The following is an 18,464-nucleotide window of genomic DNA, read 5'->3' as shown; positions in this document are numbered from 1 at the left end:
CAGAAAGAAATGGTCCTAAAACATACCAAGTGACAGAAGCCAACCTTGTCTTGAGCAAACAGTCACCATATATAATTAAAAATGGCTATGTGACAGTACCAGTTGTTTGTTTTTACCATATTTTTTTGATGATTAAAAGTAACAAAAAAGGGGCACCTGGGTGGCTCAGTTGGTTAAGCGCTGGACTCTTGAGTTCTGCATCAGTCAGGCTCTTTGCTTGTCCCTCTCTCTCTGCTCCTCCCCCTGCGTGCTCTCTCTTGCGCGCACTCTCTCTCTCCCCCAAGTAAATAAATAAATAAATAAATATTTTTAAAAAATAAAAACAACAAAAAAAGGACAGACCAAAAAAATAAATTCATACATTTATTTATACAAAATATGAAAAAACACCAGAAAGTAAAAAACAGTCCTCTCCCTTCATTTTTATCACATTGTACTGGGGAATATATGATGTTTTCCAATGTATATTTTCCATTTAATTTTCCTTTAAAATGTTCTCGTGTTTACTTTTTGTTTGTTTGTTTTTGTTTAGGCACAATTTGTTGGACTCTAAGATCAATACCCTGTTGTCATTGTGCCAAGATCCAAATTTGTTAAATCCAATTCATGGAATCGTGCAGAGTGTGGTGTACCATGAGGAATCCCCACCACAGTACCAAACATCTTACCTACAAAGTAAATCAGTGTCTCGGGAGGAGGATGATTGATGAACTTGCTAGCGTGTGCACTGTTACAGAATCACCAACTACAGAATTCCTTATAAGGATTAGGGTTATTCATACTTCTCTCTCCATATGCCATTTTTTACTCTTTTCATTATATGTTCAATAAGTAACCGGCTTACAACTTCTTAAGATTTAATTATGGTTTTGTACTGCATATGTTTTATGAGTTTTAGTCTACTCTGACATTCATTCTGAAAAAGTATGTTTTCAATGTGTGTGAGGTTTTAATTTTTGTGATCAACCATATAACATTTAATTTCTGTTAAGATTAAAAGAGTGTTGTGCTTATTATAAGAATAACATTTGGTTTGTTGCAGGTTTTGGTTTTAATGGCTTGTGGCGGTTTGCAGGACCCTTTTCAAAGGTAAGAAAAATCTGTTTTTCTCTATTGATAAATTGAAAGTTTTTATTCATATTAGTGTGCCTGCTTTAAGAACACACAGTATGCTGAAACCCAGAATGATGATTTACGATAAACACATGTTATTTTTTATAAAATGTTTTCCACCACAAGATTCTTTCTAAGAGGCAGCACCTTTAATAGGTTTATATATCAGTTTTTACAAAAAAAACTCAGTTCAATTTATGTTTGACTTTTCGAAAGGGTGTGATAAACCTCTGTAAAGTTTTCTGCTCTCAGTGACTTGTGTGTTTGATGATCATAATGCATACACTTAAGTATCTTGTAATTAGGAAGGAGCATGACCTATGGTTAAAATCTACCTCATGACCCAAAACTAATATAATGTTATATGTCAATTAAATCTCAGGTTTAAAAAAAAAATTTCCTCACAAAAACATTTTTCCTTCCAGCCTATTGGATTAGGTTCATTTTTATCCGGAATATATCCTTATTTGTTCATTTTTTTTCTTTGATTGGCATTAGTTGATATAGTGCTACATAAATGTGTTTTTAATTACTCTATGTATGGTCCCTCCAGATGGATTGAGATTCCTTGAAGGCAGGACTTCTGTTTCTTCCCCGCACAGTTCCTAGCGAAGTGTTTTACATACAGGGGTGCTAAGTCAAGGTGAATTATCTAAATCTTATTCTAGTTTTAAGAATTAGGTATTTAGTTTTTTATTTTGCTCAGTTATTACTGAATATCTCTTGATATGCAAAGGCTGTCATTTAAAAAATGGGCCTGAATTCCTAGAAATAAGTATATCTTGCAGGAAGGTTTGTAGTTTGACTGCCAGTAGCCCTCTGCCCTTCGCAGTGCTCAGTTGGGCTCAGTCGGTTAAGTATCTAAATGGCAGCTGGTATGATGATCCTCTGCTCATTTTCTCTGTTTTGGAAAATTGATCTGACATCATTGCTGATGGTTTTATTGTCTCAGGATTAATTCAGTTTTTGCCTTTGCATGGCTTTCAGTAATTGCAGGTTCATCTGGAAGCTCTAGGTGTAAGCTGGAGAGTTCCCAGTTCTAAGTCCCATGGTAGTCTAGAAATAACTATGCCGCCCCTTTTTTTAATGCTCTCTAGTACAAAAGAAGAAAAACAGTAAATTAAGCCCAAAACAAAAATTGAGTTAATCTTTTTTGGCTTCAAAGGGGATTTACAGAAAAAAAGAATGGAGCTAAAATAATTTCCTATTTTCCATTACAGCAAACACAAATCCCAGACTATGCTGAGCTTATTGTTAAGTTTCTTGATGCCTTGATTGACACGTATTTGCCTGGAATTGATGAAGAAACCAGTGAGGAGTCCCTCCTGACACCCACTTCTCCTTATCCTCCTGCAGTGCAGAGCCAGCTTAGTATTACTGCTAACCTTAACCTTTCTAATTCCATGACCTCACTTGCAACTTCCCAGCATTCCCCAGGTTAGTAAATGTAATCTTTATATAAATTTGAGCAATAATATTAATATACCAACATCAGGAATTCCCTTGTTATCAGGTTATAGTAGATTTTGCTCCTTTTTATCATGAGGTTCGTCTTACATTTCTTCTTTACCTTATGGCTGACTTGAATTTTGTTATTCTATAAAGCTCTCTGCTTTCAAACAGTTATTCATAAGATAGTGAAATGTTTAGAGTGTTGACATAGTGTTCTAAGGTTGATAAGTTTTTAGAGTTTCGGCAGGAAGAGCAGCCTCTAAGGTACCTTACCCTGTAAGTTAAGAGAATTAGAATTCCCTTACTAGATACACTAGCCTTGCGCTAAGGGCTTCTATGTCTATGATACAGCACACTATCCAAAAAGTACACAAATTATGGTAGTACCCCGTGTCCCTGTTGCCAGCAACAACTCAACCATCCAGACACCAACCTGAAAATCTAGGAAAATCAACAACCAGAGGAACGTCATCTCAAGAAATAACATCTTAAAGCACATAAGTGTATTCCTTACCACGGAGTCACTCTTAGCTCCACATGGGAGAAGTATGCCAATGCAACATGCAGCTAAGAGGTAGATACACTGAGAAATAATAGCTAATAGCCTGAGTAGGGCTGAGATACACAAGATGGCAGAAATGGCAACCTGTAGACTTCTGGGCTCATTCAGCGTCACAGTGAATGGTTTCCTACAACTCTGGTTGACCCTTAAAGGTGTTATTCATTGCAGAGCTGACGCCATTGTATGTGACGATGACAGTGGGTAGTGAGGGAAAACTTCCATGTGGTCGTGTTTTCCATTCAGAATGATACCCTTCTAAAATGGTGAAAATTTTAAAAAGGTTTTGTGTTTAAAGTTCCATTATCTGAAAATTTTACTTATGAGGCACCGATGTATAGTTACTGTACATCTTTCTGTTCTAGGTGTTAGCATGGGTTTTCTTTTTAAAAGTCTAGTGATGTATTACAACTATTTTGTGATGTTCAAGACACATAAATAGAATCACCGGTTTATAATCCCAATTTTGCATGAATATTGAAACATAGTTTTGAAGGCCTGAAGAACTTGGCAAATATAATATCCAATTCATATTACTTACGATTGTATTAAAATAACTCTATTCATCTGTTAAGCTTTCATCAACAACAAAGCTTTGGTCAGCAGAGGAAACAGATTGTTTGGTCCAGCATTTATTTATCAATCCCCTTATCACACCTAGTCAGATTCTTTTTTTCCTCCAAGAAATAAGAGAAATCTGGCCAGTGTTTCTTCTGCATATAACCGTGTTCATTTTCCCTCTGTCACTTACTCCCTAAGACAGTGTTTCTCCAACTGTGATCCCAGACCAGCATCAGCATCATTTGGGAGCTTACTAGAATGCAGATACTAGAGCCCCAGCCCAGACCTCCTGCATAAGAAACTCCAGGAGTGGCGTCTAGCCAGTAGTCTGTTTTAATAAACGCTCCAGGTGATTCTTACACATACTAGAGTGTGAGAAGCACTGCCCAAGAGTATGCCTGTGATCCTGCCCCATTATCAGCATTTCAACCATTAAAGCCAAGGAAAAACTTAAAATGTACTTTCTTCTAGATATTGCAGCCACTGAACTCTTCCCCACCCCACCCCACCCCCGCCTCCAAATCTTGGCATTTTGGAGCTAAGGAGGACTGTAGAGATCGTTTAGTTCTAGGCTCACCGTGTCGAGTGTGATGGGAAAACTGGGGTTTAGAAGAGCTAATGTAATTGCTTTATCACATAGTCCTTATCCAGAACTGGGGCCAGTGCTCTTTCTACAACAGTCATCGCCTTCCATATCTGTGATCTGTCCATCAGCTTTCTTCCCTCCCTTTGTGTCCCTGTTTCTTTCATGTATTTGTTTATGCATTGCTGTCTCATTACTTCCATCTGCCTTACCCTAAGTCCACCACTCCTTTTTTCCACAGAGCTCTCTGTTTTCTGCATTACTTGTTCTTTATAATGTTAATGACAATTAGAAAATTCATAGGCTCTGTCTGTATTTGCCCCTCTTGTTTTTAAAGTTTGGTTTATTTTAATCAAACTTTTGCCTCTTGGGCGACTAACGTGGTGTTAAACCTGTCAAAATGATTGTTTTTATATTAACTTTTTTTTTTTTTTAATACCCAGACTAATTGTTAGGGAGATTTCTGTCCATCTTTGCCCACTAACGGAGACCATAAAATAACCAGGTTGAAAACAAAGGTAGCAGTGCAGGTCCCCTTGTTAGTTGATTAATTGCTTATATCCTGTGTTGGTTGTTTAAAAAAAGAGTCCTATCCTGTGACCTCTAATTTAGAATTGTTTCTAAAAATCAGAAAATAGTCTATGTGGTTTTGGTTACAGTTTTAAACCAATTGGGTCACTTCTAGTAGTTCTTCAGATGGCTGCTTGAATAGACACCGCAGCCTGGAAGCCTTTGACTATTCTCAGAGGAAACTGAAGCTTTAAAAGCAGTAGAATTAATTAAGTAGAATCATAGTGTTCAGCATTTCCTGGTTCTGAACTGCAAATTGTGTGTCCTCGGTTTGCCAGATTATTTTACTACATGTTTTTGGAAAAAGGGTTTATCTTTTCAACAGTGATTTCAGTCTGCTATGAAACAAACCCATTTGTATCTCTAAATTGTGGGCTTGTTTCCATGAAAGGATCCTGATTTATCTATATATCTAATTACTGTGCTTTTGCCATTTGCTATTATAGAATACCTCTTTAGAGTTAATACTTCATTTGTAATTAGGTATACTGCTTTATATCTTTAGCTACATGTAATCTTATATTCCTAGCTCCTCAGTTCTTTATGGAGCTGAGTTTGCTGATATCAAAGGGCGGAAAGAAGTGATGAATCTTATTCAGATTCTCAACTCAGCCTAGCATTTCAACTTTGCTGTTTGGCTGTATAAAAATCAAAATAGGTCCCTGTCTCCACTCCCATCAGCCAAGTCCCAAGCAGAAGTATTTATTTAATTACTTATTGCTTATTTATTTTTAAAGATATTTATTTAGAAAGCACACAAGCATGGGGCAGGGGCAGAAGCAGAGGGAGCGAGAAAGCAGACCCCGAGCTGAGTGCAGAGCCCGACGCAGGGCCTCCATCCTATGACCTCGAGACCTAGACCCGAGCCAAAACCAGGAGTAAGACGCCTGCCCAACAAACTGAGCCACCCAGGTACCCCCCCCCCCCCCCCCGCCGCAAGCAGAAGTATTTAAGGAAATTTCAGGGGCACCTGGGTGCCTTAGTTGGTTAAGCATCTACCTTTGGCTCAGGTCTTGATCCCAGGGTCCTGGGATTGAGCCCTGTGTTGGGCTCCCTGCTCAGTGGGAAGTCTGCTTCTCCCTCTGGCTCTCCCCATACCCCACCCCCACTTGGGCTCTCTCTCGCTCACTTTCTCTCTCTCTCAAATAAATAAATAAAATCTTTTAAAAAAGAAAGAAAGGAATTTCATGTTACTCCCTGAAGTAGAGCACAGATGTGGCTTGCCGTCAGATTACCCAACGTTAATCTGTGCCCAGTCTCCCGAGCTTCAAGCGGGTGAAAGCTCTGTTGCCCTATGTCAAAAAGCAAAAGTCACTGATCTGCATAGAGCACAACTCTGCTGCGGACTTTCCTTGTCAATGCAAGACTCTGTTTACTAGGTCTTTGGTACATAGCAGGATCAGCCACTGAGCTTTGTTTTCTTTTTGGTCACCAACCAGCATTCTGTGCTGTCAAATCAGCTAGATAAGAAAGAGATTCATGAACTCCCTCCCACTCCCAAGCATTAAACCTTACTTAAATAATGTAGTACTTTATTTTTGGGGGGGTAATTCATCAGCCACCAGCTTTTGAGGAAGTGTTGGTCACTTATTTACATAAAGCAATTGTCTCTGAAAATGCATTCTTCTTGACAAATTATCCTAGCTCACTTGTCTATCCCCTTAGCACAAGGAGGATTGTTTTCTAAATCTGTATTTTAAAATGTGTAAATGACTGTCTTCTGACTCCCTCCCTAGTTGAAATTGAACTTGGCATCAGTGGGGCTGTCAGTGGAATTCAGTGCATGTAAAATTGTATTAACCTTTTAGCCAAATGAACATAAAACTCTGCCTCTTCAGATTTTCCCAAATGTCACTAAGAGAACCCTGAAGAGAATCCATAAAATTTACTCTCTAAGAATATTCCGAATTGATTTTGTAGTCCCCTGTTAGGTCCAGGGTGGCTGAGCTGGACATGAATGGAAAAACCAGGATTAGAGCTAGAAAAACCAGGCTATCCACTTAAAAATACTGTGTGTTATGGGGCTCTCTTTTGCTTAAGGCCAAGCCATGAGTGGTCCTCTTAGGTAATGAGCAAGGAAACCTTTGTAAAGCCATCATTCTGAATGCTTTATAACCTCACGTGCAGCCTCCCTGCATCCTCTTTAAATGTTAAAGAGCAAGTATACTAGAAATAGAAATCCAGCTGGAATTATATGGACTTAGTACTCATTAGGAAATTAAATAGATCCACTTCCAATGTATTAAATTTTAATTTATACTGCCAAGGTCTCCTAATGTTTTTCACACTAATTTAATTCAATAAACATTTGAACACCCATTTTGTAGGTGTACATTGGGTAATCTGGGACACTTAAAGATGAGAGAGATCCTGGTCACCAAAGACTTGACAGTTTTTGCCTATGGATCTCAGTATTGGGTTTTGAGCTAAAGTTTTTACTTCCTTCTAACAAATTCTACGTGTATGCAAGTTCTTTGATTTAAGTGCAAAAATAATACTACTGTGCTCTGTAGAAAATAACCAGAATTCCACTTATTTATCCTACAGAGATTCACTGTTTACTATATGCAAGGAACTCTTTTAGACCTAGGCAAGCAGGGGAGCGAGTAGCACATGATACCTGCCCGCAGATGGATTTCAGGGTAGGAGGGTAAAGTGTACACAAACAACTATGACCTCCTTTGTGGGGCTTGTTATGTTGTACTTCGTACTATAGAATATTCTGATGGCTCAGAGGGACATTTGTTTGGAAAACTCAGATAACAGTTTTGACAAAACTTTTATAACATATTTTTGACCTCAAGAAAATGTGAGGTGTGTGTTATAATTTTTTGAACAAAATAACTATGTGATCTATTTTTTTTAAAAATAGATTTTTTTAAAAATTTTAAAAAAATGTTTTTTACTAGGGGAAAAAAAATCTTTTCCCCCTTTCATCAGCCTATTTTACTGTTAGTATTGGAGGATGAATTTTTTAGAGCAAAAACCTGTTCATTCGAGGGGTTTGTTTTGTTTTGTTTTTTTATAGTTCACCTCTTCCACTTTATTTTGGGACTGTATCCAAGCCTGTCAGCTATTCTGTCACTTTGCTTCTTAAACGTAGACCTTTCCCCTGGGAAGCTGGGTGGATCAGCTGGGAGTGCAGACAGCTATGTGTACAGTGCGTCAAAACCATTCCTACTGAGCTCTGAGTCAGTAGCACTCCTGATACGTTCACCAGGTTTCAAATGTCTCCCTCTTAGAAGACACTTAAAGGCCTCTCTTTTGAGACTACGTAAAATCTCTGAAACAATTTTAATGTTTTGGGGAACTTCATATGGTATCCCCAGACCTTTATTTGGTATTAATTTTTTCCATCTTTTTCTGTGTTATTACTACCCTGTATTTAAGGAAGAAAAATAATTTTTTTTAAAGATTTTATTTATTTTTTGACAGAGACAGCGAGAGAGGGAATACAAGCAGGGGGAGTGGGAGAGGGAGAAGCAGGCTTCTCGCTGAGCAGGGAGCCCGGTGTGGGGCTCCATCCCAGGACCCTGGGATCATGACCCCAGCCAAAGGCAGATGCTTAATGACTGAGCCACCCAGGGAAAAAAATAATTTTAAACTGAGCAATTGCTTGGTGTAATTTCTGCTAATGTTTCATTTCATTTTTTAGTTTTAATTCTTGACTTAAAATTCTTAATTCTAAAGAAGGTGGTAAAAACATCTATCTGTAAAATTGTAAGTTCTAACATTTATTTACAGAGTATAATATTTAGGAAATTAATGGTCAGAGTTCAAGAATTCAAAACAGATTTCTTCCGAAAACCAGGGAACTTAATAATTGTCCAATATCTACTCGTATTTCACCCTTTTAAAAAATCTTGTGGACATCACTCACTTTTGTTTTTCCTTCCATTCTGTGTCTGTGAAGCTTCTCTGCCTTGCTCTAAGTCAGCAGTTTTCATGCAGCTGTTCCCTCATCAAGGTACACTTTCCTTCCGTCATCTCTGCACGAAATGCCGCTTTACCCCGCGCTCATCCCAGGCACGTGGCATGAGACTTCATTCACTGATCCCTGTCAGCACAGTTTGGCTTAGCACCTGAGGCACTTGTAAAACCACCGCTTTAAGGTCTGGTGCTCACTGGCCCTGTAGGGCCGTGCATCCTGCGTCCGTGAATGAGCTGCTTCCACTGCCCCGTGAACACTGAACATGCAGTCCCAGCCCCGGGCACACACAAGCCGATGAACAGGAAACCCCAGGGGGAGTTAATAGAAAAAGCAGGATATGTGCTTTGAGGAAGAATTTTAGCTTAGGAAATACTTGTTTTCCCCCAATATAAATCCAATCCCAATATTTCCTTAGAAATTAAAGCTGGCTATGTACCCTATCACCTATGTTTAAAAAACGAATATGGTCTTTAGCTAGCTCTAAGGACTAAGAAGAAAAAAATGCGGTACACTTCTATCTAATTTATAAAAGCTGCCTTATCTTCTTTTAGTCTTCTGTGACTATTATACAAAAAGATTAGACCAAATACAAAAAGAAGTATTGGCAACTGATGAAAGTACATTAAAAGTTTTGTTAATTCTTATAGTTACGGTTTTGTATATCTAGCTTAAAATACAAATATTTCTAAGTACATATTTAGCATGTCTCCATGAAGGTATTTACTGTACCACAAGAATAAGAAGCTATAGTTACCTTTTCTTCTAAGATTTATTATATTTTGTGCTTGTTCACATTAGCTTAGGTACACATTCTAGTGTGAAATTCAAGTCCTGTGCATTTGTTCTAATACTCCTTTCAGTATGTCACTTCTTTTTTATTTCGGGTATTAGGAGCATCTTGATTTGTGTAGTAATTATTTTACCTATGTGCAGAAGGTCTTCACATGGATTATCTTATCTGAATGCTCTAACAACCCTTTGAAATAGGCACATCTACTCTTATCTTTATTGACAGATTAGGAACTAAAACCAAATTAGGGTCTGATCCCACTAAGACTCCAACCTGGGTCTTCTGACGCGTTTGCATCATTGTACGTCACAAATGAGCGCTCTGGTTTCCCTTCTCATATATGTCCTAAGACTTTTCTGACAGGTTTGCCATAGTATAGTTGTAATCAACTAAGCAATGCAGAGTCAGGTAACCTACCAGCGCTCCCGTGCAGGTAGTGTGAGATTTGAGTTATTCGTCTTTTATTTTTGTTGTGTGACTTCTCACAAGTCACCTAACCCATTTTTCTTCAGCTTCTCAAGAAGTGAAAGAGATTCCATCCTTTTATTATTTCATGAAAGTATTAGGTTCCAGTTTGGGAAAGGCATTTTGGTGCTTAAAAATTAGGTGAATTTTTAAAATGAAGTGGTTTATTATTCATCAGGCTGGATCTATCCCTAGTTGTCAAAATAAATAAACTTTGATACCTGCCTTCAAGGAACTCATGTTCGAGCAGAGGAGATAGACATACAACTTCAATTAACTAGCATGCACTCTAATCATTTTTCCCACTTGATTTACTAAATTCTGGCCAATAACACCTTTTATTTAGGATTTTCTTATCATGAACCACCACAGTTCATTGAAGCATAATGCTTATTAATGCACCACTGTAGAGAATTTCAGCTTCTTCTGTCCTGCATGTTTGTAACTGGCTGCACGTTTGACCACAGCCTCTGTGGGAGAACTTAAACTAGGAAATCAGGACCACAGAAGTTTTTACCTTTGTTTCATTTAGGTAGTGGCCTTGGGGTTTCCATCACCTCATGGGTTTTTTTTGCTTTTGTGCCTACTGAGGGTCAGAAGGGTGAGCCAGTACTTAGGGGCCTAAGAGAGACCAGAGTACAAAGCCTCAGAGAGGCAACACCAGGGTCTGCTCCCTAATTTAAATGATAGCCCTTACCAGTGCAGGGTGGATTCTCTCTGCCTTTGAGCAGTCTGGCTGACCATCTGAGAGTTCTTCCTGTGGAATGCTAAGACCAGATCCTTCACTAGTGTCTTAGAGAGGTTTCTAGATTTCACCGTAGAGGGCAAGAAGAAGGACTGCTGCCAGAATTCTCAAACATGATAGTTATGCTTGGAAACAGAAATGGCAGAACTGGACACTATGATTGCTGCTTCTTACTAACTTGGCTTCTCCAAGATGCTGTACCTCAGTATAAATATAATGCATTTTTAATAGATTTTTTTTCTTAAAAATGACCCTCCACAATGTTTTTGTCAGCTTCTCCTTTGATCTTTAAAGTAAAACAGCTTTGCTGTGATGTTGGGAATCAGTTATGCCACATTTACCTGTGTGTGGTTAATAGAGTTGGGTCACTGCATAGGGAGAAAACACACATACAAAAACAAGAATTGAGATGAAAATTAATTTGAGCGTGGAAGTAGGGCATCAGCCTCTCACATAGCATAGAAGCGTTTGGCTGTGAGCGAGGGGCCTAAGTCAGTGATACTCTTAACATTTTTTACCAAGAGGAACACGTGCTCATTAGGAAAACAATAGAAAATACAGAAGAATAGAAGAAAAAAATCACCCATGATCCCACTGCTCTAAGATAATCACTGTTTATTAACATTTTAGTACATCTTCTTCTGGTGTCTTGTCTTTACATAGTAGAGATCCTCGTATGTGTAAAGCTTTATACCTTGCTTTCTATCCTTAACATTTAACAGGAAATAAATAAGGCTTTTAAAATTTTATTTAGAGGTCTGAAGGTTATTTACTTAACAGAAAATAGAATATCCTTAGTATTTCTTTGAAGAAATCTTCACCATAGTGACTTAATCTATGTGACCCCAACTTCTGTAACTTTAATTCTTAAGAATATCAGCAGGCAACAGGCCCTTGTCCTCAAACGAAAGCATTGCCACCTTGCAGCGTAATGACTGCTTTCTCCCCCGAGGGAGCGGAGTCTCATGGTGGCAAGGCCGTGTCACCGGTGGGCACACAAGAACAAGCCCCAGCGTGGCAGTTTGCTGGCACAGAGCCACAGTCCCTCCTCGTAGTGGGCCATACTGGGCGCCTCCTGATGGCTGTCTTCTAGTTGTTTCAAACCCTTGTCTTTTTAGAGAACCCACATATGGAACTGTGGGCTTGAACTTGTAGGCCACATGCAGATTTAAGGAAATGGAAAGTCAGATGCACTAAGTTCATGATAATTTCAGATGGAGGAAGCTAAAAAAAAATTTTTTTTCTTTTCCACTCAAAATGTGGCACGACACCCTGGAGATCAGGGCTTGCATGCTTTGGGGCTCTGAATTACAACAGTGATCACATTTAAAAATGGAAGCATTCAACCAATATTTACTGAAAAAGATACCAACTAGATCTTACCAGAAAATGAAAATGAATAATAAATGATCTTTGCTTTTCTAGGTGCTTTTACTCTCATAGGAAATAAGATGTATACACAAGTTGTAGTAGCAGAGGCAGAATGTAAGAAATGTAAGTGCCACTGAGAAGCAGGGAGAGAGAGGGGGAGACAGTAGCTCTGGCAGGACACAGCATAATGCATCGATGGAGATGAGGAAAAAAACGGGTCGAATTTATCTTGTGGAGACAGGCAAGGCAACGGAGAGAGCCTGCACAAACACGCACTGCAGGGTTCAGGGCACGCTGGAGGTGATGAGCAGCCTCCTTTCAATTTTGTTATTTTTCTTAAAAAATCACTCTGGAGAAGATGCAAATAAATAGGCAGAAGAGAATAAAAATCATCCAGAGTTCTGTTAACCAGAGAAAAGTTCTTTGACCATTGTGGTGTCCTTTCTTCCATTCATCTTTCCACACATATGATTGGAATAGAAGAGATTTGAGATGGCGGTCCACTGTGCTTGGCTTCTCAAGAGGTGTGGTGGGCGTTGTTCAACTGCATCCAGACCCCTAGCCCAGTGCACTTTTTCATAGAGAAGCACTAACAAATGCCCAATGTTCCTTTGATAAGTTTCAGACAACAAACCTTTATTGAGCCTATGGAACTGGCCACGTGCCTCTAGATGCCTTACTCTGAATTGAATGCAAGGCTGAACCTAAATGATTTGTGCCTCCTAGAAGATCATCACAAATCCATTTCCAGCTCATAAGCCAATAAGTAGATGTGTGGATCTATGTCCATTTTCTATAATGTAAATACTTTTTGACTTGAAATGGTGCTTTGTCCCAAAATGAGTATTTTTCCTTTCTCAGATTTCATGTTTATTTTAAAATTCAAATGGTATAATAAGAATAAGGTAAAAATTACCTGAATTAACACCGTCCAGAAGTAACAAATTTGACAGATGTTTTTCTGTATGTGAGTTTTCTTCAAAATTATGGTCATCTTTCTGTATCAGTAAATATCAAGCAGTACTTTACGTTTTGATATAAATTGCTAAAGTGCTCTCCAGCTTTCTGCTGTCCCACCAAGTTATGCCACAGGTGGGTATAAGCACTAATTATTTTGGTAAATTTTATTGAAATGTAACAAAAGTATACAGATCAAGTTTACAACCTAGTGAACTTTTAAGAAGTAAACACTTAAAAATCCAACATCTGGATCAAGAAAAAGAACATTACCAGCACCCCGAGAGACCACCTGCCTGTCCCCTTCCAGTCACTGCTTCCCTGGGATAACCACTCTTCTGTTACCTATCTAATTTGCAATCTTTATTAATCGAATGGGCAAAAAGTATTTTTTTTTTTTTTTTTTTTTTTGCTTCTGGTTACTTTTATGAGGTTACTGCTTGGACTATTTCTAAAATTCACGGTAGGGCCCAATTTTCAGAGGTTAAAGTCTTTCTCCATGAAAGATAGGTGCAGAACATGAAGGGATTTGCCATAGTTGAAAATGTTAAAGCAAAGATTCTACAATATAACCTTTGTCATATATTATTTTCTCAGTAAATATTGGACATCCTTTGGGACAGGCACTATGATTAAAAAAAAATTAATAAGGTGGGGCACCTGGGTGGCTCAGTCGGTTAAGCATCTACCTTCAACTCAGGTCATGATCCCAGGTCCTGGGATCGAGCCCCACATCGGGCTCCCTGCTCAGCAAGAAGCCTGCTTCCTCCTCTTCCACTCCCCCCTGCTTGTATTCCCTCTCTCACTGTCTCTCTGTCAAATAAATAAATAAAATCTTAAAAAAAAATAAAGTATCTTCGTTTTTTTGAAATGACAAATTTCAGTGCTTTCTGCAACTGGAGAGTATAGTAAGGATATGTGGCTAGAAGCTGACCTCTGCTGGAAGCTTCTGGTATAACATGGAGGAAGGAGCCCTAGTCTTCCCTGGTGGCTGCTAGCCTTCATTCAGCTCAAGCGTGCCTGCCTCTAGCTTTCCCTTGCAACTTCTCAGTTTTTTTTTCTTACGGTGTTTTTCTGCTGTGATAGCAAGTTTTGCTTAACAAAACGTGACGTTTTGTGTGTGGCAAGGTCTTTGTAAACATCCTAGCAGTTGACTGTTGAAATAGGGGAAAACAATTCGCCAGGTTGTATCTCGCATCCGCAGCATGAGATTCAGGCCTGGGGCGTAACTCCGGAGGAGGGGGAGTAACGGGCTGCTCTGCTTTTCCCCAGGAATCGACAAGGAGAACGTTGAACTCTCCCCCACCACCGGGCACTGTAACAGTGGACGAACTCGCCATGGATCCGCAAGCCAAGTGCAGAAGCAAAGAAGCGCTGGCAGTTTCAAACGTAATAGCATTAAGAAGATCGTGTGAAGCTTTCTTTCTTTCCTTTTTCAAACAGACGTAACCCACACGGGCTCGTCACTAGTGACCCCTCCACCACCGTGCTGTGATGCTGCACTCCGTGTTTATAACGAGCCCACCCGCGTCTGCCATGTTGCCAGATGATCAACTCTTGGAAGCATTGCCTAAATTTAATGCTGCTTTTTCTTTAACTTTTTCTTCCTTCTACTTTTGGTGTGTCTGGTGTAAGCAGGTGTTCAGAACAACTGCAAAGAAAGTGGGAGGTCAGGACGCTTGCACTGAGAACATCCCAGTTGTGAGAGAGGATGAATTCTCGAATACTGCTACCACTGACCAGCTATGAAAGCCATTTGCACAGAGCTCTCTGCCTTCTCTGTTTCCCCTTCTTCATCATACAAAGTAAAGTGTTAGTCTTATTTACACACTTTTCAAGATAGAAGTTTATGGGAGAAATAATACTATAACCCCAGTATGTTTAATCTGACTTTTAGCTGTGGACTTTTTTTTACCTTACAAAACTGAAGGAACCATAGAGGTCAAGCCTCAGTGACTTCACACCATAAAGCCACAGGCAAGGTACTTTGGGGGGTGGAGGGATTTAGTATTTTGTAATGAGTTCTTAAGAAGTACTAACACTTGAGTATTAGCAATAATTACAGGAAAATAAGCATAACCACGTATATCTTAACATTACCGAATTAAGCGATGGGTTCTGAGGCCTTATCCAAACTCAGTCATCCAAACGTTTATTTTTTTCCTCCAGTTGATTATCTTTTAATCTTTAAATATACTAAAAGTTGTTGTTTTTTGTTTTTATAAGCCAAAACTATACTAAGTATAGTAATTATATGTTTTCCCCCTCCTTCTCTTCTTTGCTAAAATAATTCTGAGCAGGGTAGTCAGTGAACAAAGTGTTGAAAATTGTTCCTTGAAGGTAATTTTCATAGATGTTTGCATTAGCTCCGTAGCAAAATGGAATGGTACGTGACTTTTAGAGTAGCTGATGCTTTTATTTTGTTTAATAATTTTCCCAGAAACACAGAGTATGGTGTATATTATCAAAAATTTCTTTGATAACATGTATTTTAAGTGTCTTGTAATCTCCCTCCCCTCCAAAAAAAGCAGGAATCTCTTTAGCAAAACATTGGGGTTCTATTTGATAGAATTGCATTTAATCACTGTGAAAGGACTGGTCAGCCTGCGTTAGGATGACAATAGGGGACCTTAAGAGTTGCTGCTATACTGAAACGGTATGGATTATCACGGTGTTGGAATTTCCATAGTAATGCAGATCCAATTTTTTTGTGGTACCTGCAGTATGCAGAATGATTTGACTTCAGCAAACATAGTAGTAGTATCTGGATGTTCCAATTTAGATCTAAACCATATTTATTACAAAAAGATATTATCCCCCTACTCCCAGGTTCCCTTTATATGTTACAATGTAATGGCTTTGGGAGGGGAAAAGACACCTAGGGGAGGGGGGGCTTCCTGTAGTGCTGTTTCATGAGTGGATTTCAGTAAATTAAATTCCACAGCTAAATCAATAAATAATGGTACATTGAAGTGTTCTGATTTTAATAATATAACACATTTCACATTTATCCACACAGTAACAATGTAATATGTTAATGTAAATAAAATTGCTTTTGATATTCAGAAATAACAAGAATTTAATTTTTTTAATTTGTTTACAGTCTGGGAAAAGTAAGAACCATTTGCCAAAATAAAAGGAAAAAACTTTAGTATTAATAGTTATTTTGACGTAGAATTGTTGGAAAATATTGAAGACAGGTGCAATTAACTAAACTTTTGTTTTTAACTATTGTAGAGGCTGCATTAGAGTAGAATGTTCATAGTAACAGAGCAGCTAGGACTCTATAAAGACGCTGAGACGAGAACTGAGTTTAGAAATAGATCCTTAATATCCCGATGCCAAGCTGCTGTTAGGTCTTGGTTCTCCCGCAACCCAGTGCTTCTGGGAAGGTGTCGCAACTTCTTGGATCCTGGAATAAAAGGCAGATGTGAGCCTTTAATCATTGTGGTTCCATGTTTTTCCTCTTTGTTGGTTGGTTTGGTGCATGTTGGTGGGTGTTGTTATGCTATTTTGCTTCTCCCATCAAAATAGAGAAACTGCCAAAGGTTTTCTGTTAAAAAATAGTGATGTTTCCATAACAAGTTTTCCAAGGTATGCTGTTTCTTAAATTTATTCATTATTTCCCTCCAGTGTAATGAATGGAATGAATTCACTTGAAGTACCTCATGAAATGATCAGCGTTGCACAAATCAAAATTGAGCCTTCTTTGAACTGCAAAAACACTTTTGACCAGTACATCCTGGAAATTTGAAAACCTACTAAGGTTTAAAATTTACCTTGTTTAGAGAACTTCCGACTTTTGTGGAAAATCTAGCTTTCCAAGTAACTAAAGTGAACATAAGCTAAGTCTCACCAGTATGCTTCCCCTGAGAAATGAAACACTTAGGCCTCATACCATGATCTGCACAAGAAATCTGAAATTCAGAGCAGGTTTCCCATTTTGCGTAATCCAATGTAAGTTCTATACAGAACATTAGAAGTCATTTGTTTGGGGTTTGTGGATGTTTCCCCCTGATTTTTTTGAAGAGGCAAACATAAACTCATCACGTTTTCGTTGTACATAACCCACCTGTTTTATCACTGCTCTCGTCTCGGGTGGGCCCTTGTTTGCCAACATTGAGAACACGGTTCACTGGCTTTGGGGAAAAGCAGCGAAGCTCTGTCCTTCATCCACTCGACTAACATGTTCATTACTGAATGCCAGCCCTGTGCCGGTCCTGAGCCCAGCTCCGAGGACGCCACCCTGAGCGGTCAGCTGCCACCCCCACAGGACGGAAGCTGGCAGCCCTCCCTCCCTGCTTAGTGGGTTTTAGGGTTTTTCAGTTTGTTTGGCCTTTGTTTGTTTTCTCGTTTTGTTTTACACCCCTCCCAACCCTCCAGGCATAATGAGGCATGTCTTATTCAATGTTATGCAATGGACTTATACAAAAATTCACTCTTCATGTCAGCCACACAATTTTTTTTAAAGCAGTATATTCACCTGTAAATAGTTTGTGTAAAATTTGACAGAAAAGTATATTTACTACACTGTAAATACATGTGATGATATATTGTATTATTTTGCTTTTTTGTAAAGCAGTTAGTTGCTGTACATGGATAACAAAAATTTGATTATTCTCGTGTTAGTATTGTTAACTTCTTCCTGCGACTGCGTCCCATCATTTAAAGAAAATGCTGTGTATTGTAAACTTACATTGTATATGGTAACTTCCTCTCCTTTCCATCTGGGCCTAGACTCTGGCAGTTCCCTCATCTACAACCTTGTTAATATTGTACGCCAGCAGGAGAGATACTGCCCAACAGTCAGAACCGATCATTGTAGGGGAAACCGTAGAACTCCATCTCAGATCGCTGTTGTTCCCCACCCCATCTTCCTCCCTGTGTATGTACTCCACCCCCCCTTTTTTAAGTAAAATGTAAATTCAATCTGCTCTAAGATGTGGGGAGTTGTTTAATTTCTTCACATGCCTCAGCTCCGTTTTCACACTTCCCCCCACCACCACCACCACTTCTCCCTGATCTTTTGAAACCTCAAGGCCATTTCCTTTCTTTTAAGGATGCCTTGGGTTCTCCTACCTCCCCCAGACTGTCCGTGGGAAAGACCTTTCTATTTCCAGAATCTCTCTAAACTAAAAGTAAAATAATCTTGGTGAAATGTGTAGGGGAGGAAAGAGTTTTCCTCGCGCCTCTTCGGGTCCCTGGCTGGGTCTGAAAATCAAACTGACAAGGGACAGCCCAACAGAAGAGAGGCACACAGCCCAGATGCATTCTGTTTTCATACAAGCTTACATGACACAGGAGCCTTCCTCAGAAAATGAAGACCTGGAGAAACCGGTAACCCTGAGTGTTTCCGTGCTAGGTCTG

At 39.0% G+C, this 18,464-nt stretch overlaps 1 protein-coding gene across 5 annotated transcripts in view; it reads left to right on the top strand.

The window, feature by feature from the left end:
• NF1 (neurofibromin 1) overlaps positions 1–18,036 on the top strand; it is a 276,151-nt gene extending 258,115 nt beyond the window's left edge. For 4 of the 5 annotated variants that reach the window (XM_028109132.2, XM_028109129.2, XM_028109131.2 and 1 more), the window contains 4 exons: positions 533–675; positions 1,043–1,089; positions 2,334–2,550; positions 14,370–18,036. In XM_028109132.2, coding sequence (XP_027964933.1) covers positions 533–675; positions 1,043–1,089; positions 2,334–2,550; positions 14,370–14,512 — 550 coding nt within the window. In that variant the 3' untranslated portion in view covers positions 14,513–18,036. The remainder of the gene's footprint in view (positions 1–532; positions 676–1,042; positions 1,090–2,333; positions 2,551–14,369) is intronic. The other variant, XR_015769362.1, reaches the window with a different exon arrangement.
• Positions 18,037–18,464: the final 428 nt, after the last annotated feature.

Source organism: Eumetopias jubatus, unplaced genomic scaffold (genome assembly GCF_037043125.1).
Source record: "Eumetopias jubatus isolate StellerSeaLion01/CBP00866 unplaced genomic scaffold, mEumJub1_p1.0 scaffold_10, whole genome shotgun sequence".
NCBI lineage: Eukaryota > Metazoa > Chordata > Mammalia > Carnivora > Otariidae > Eumetopias > Eumetopias jubatus.
This window is presented reverse-complemented; position numbering and strand designations above follow the sequence as displayed.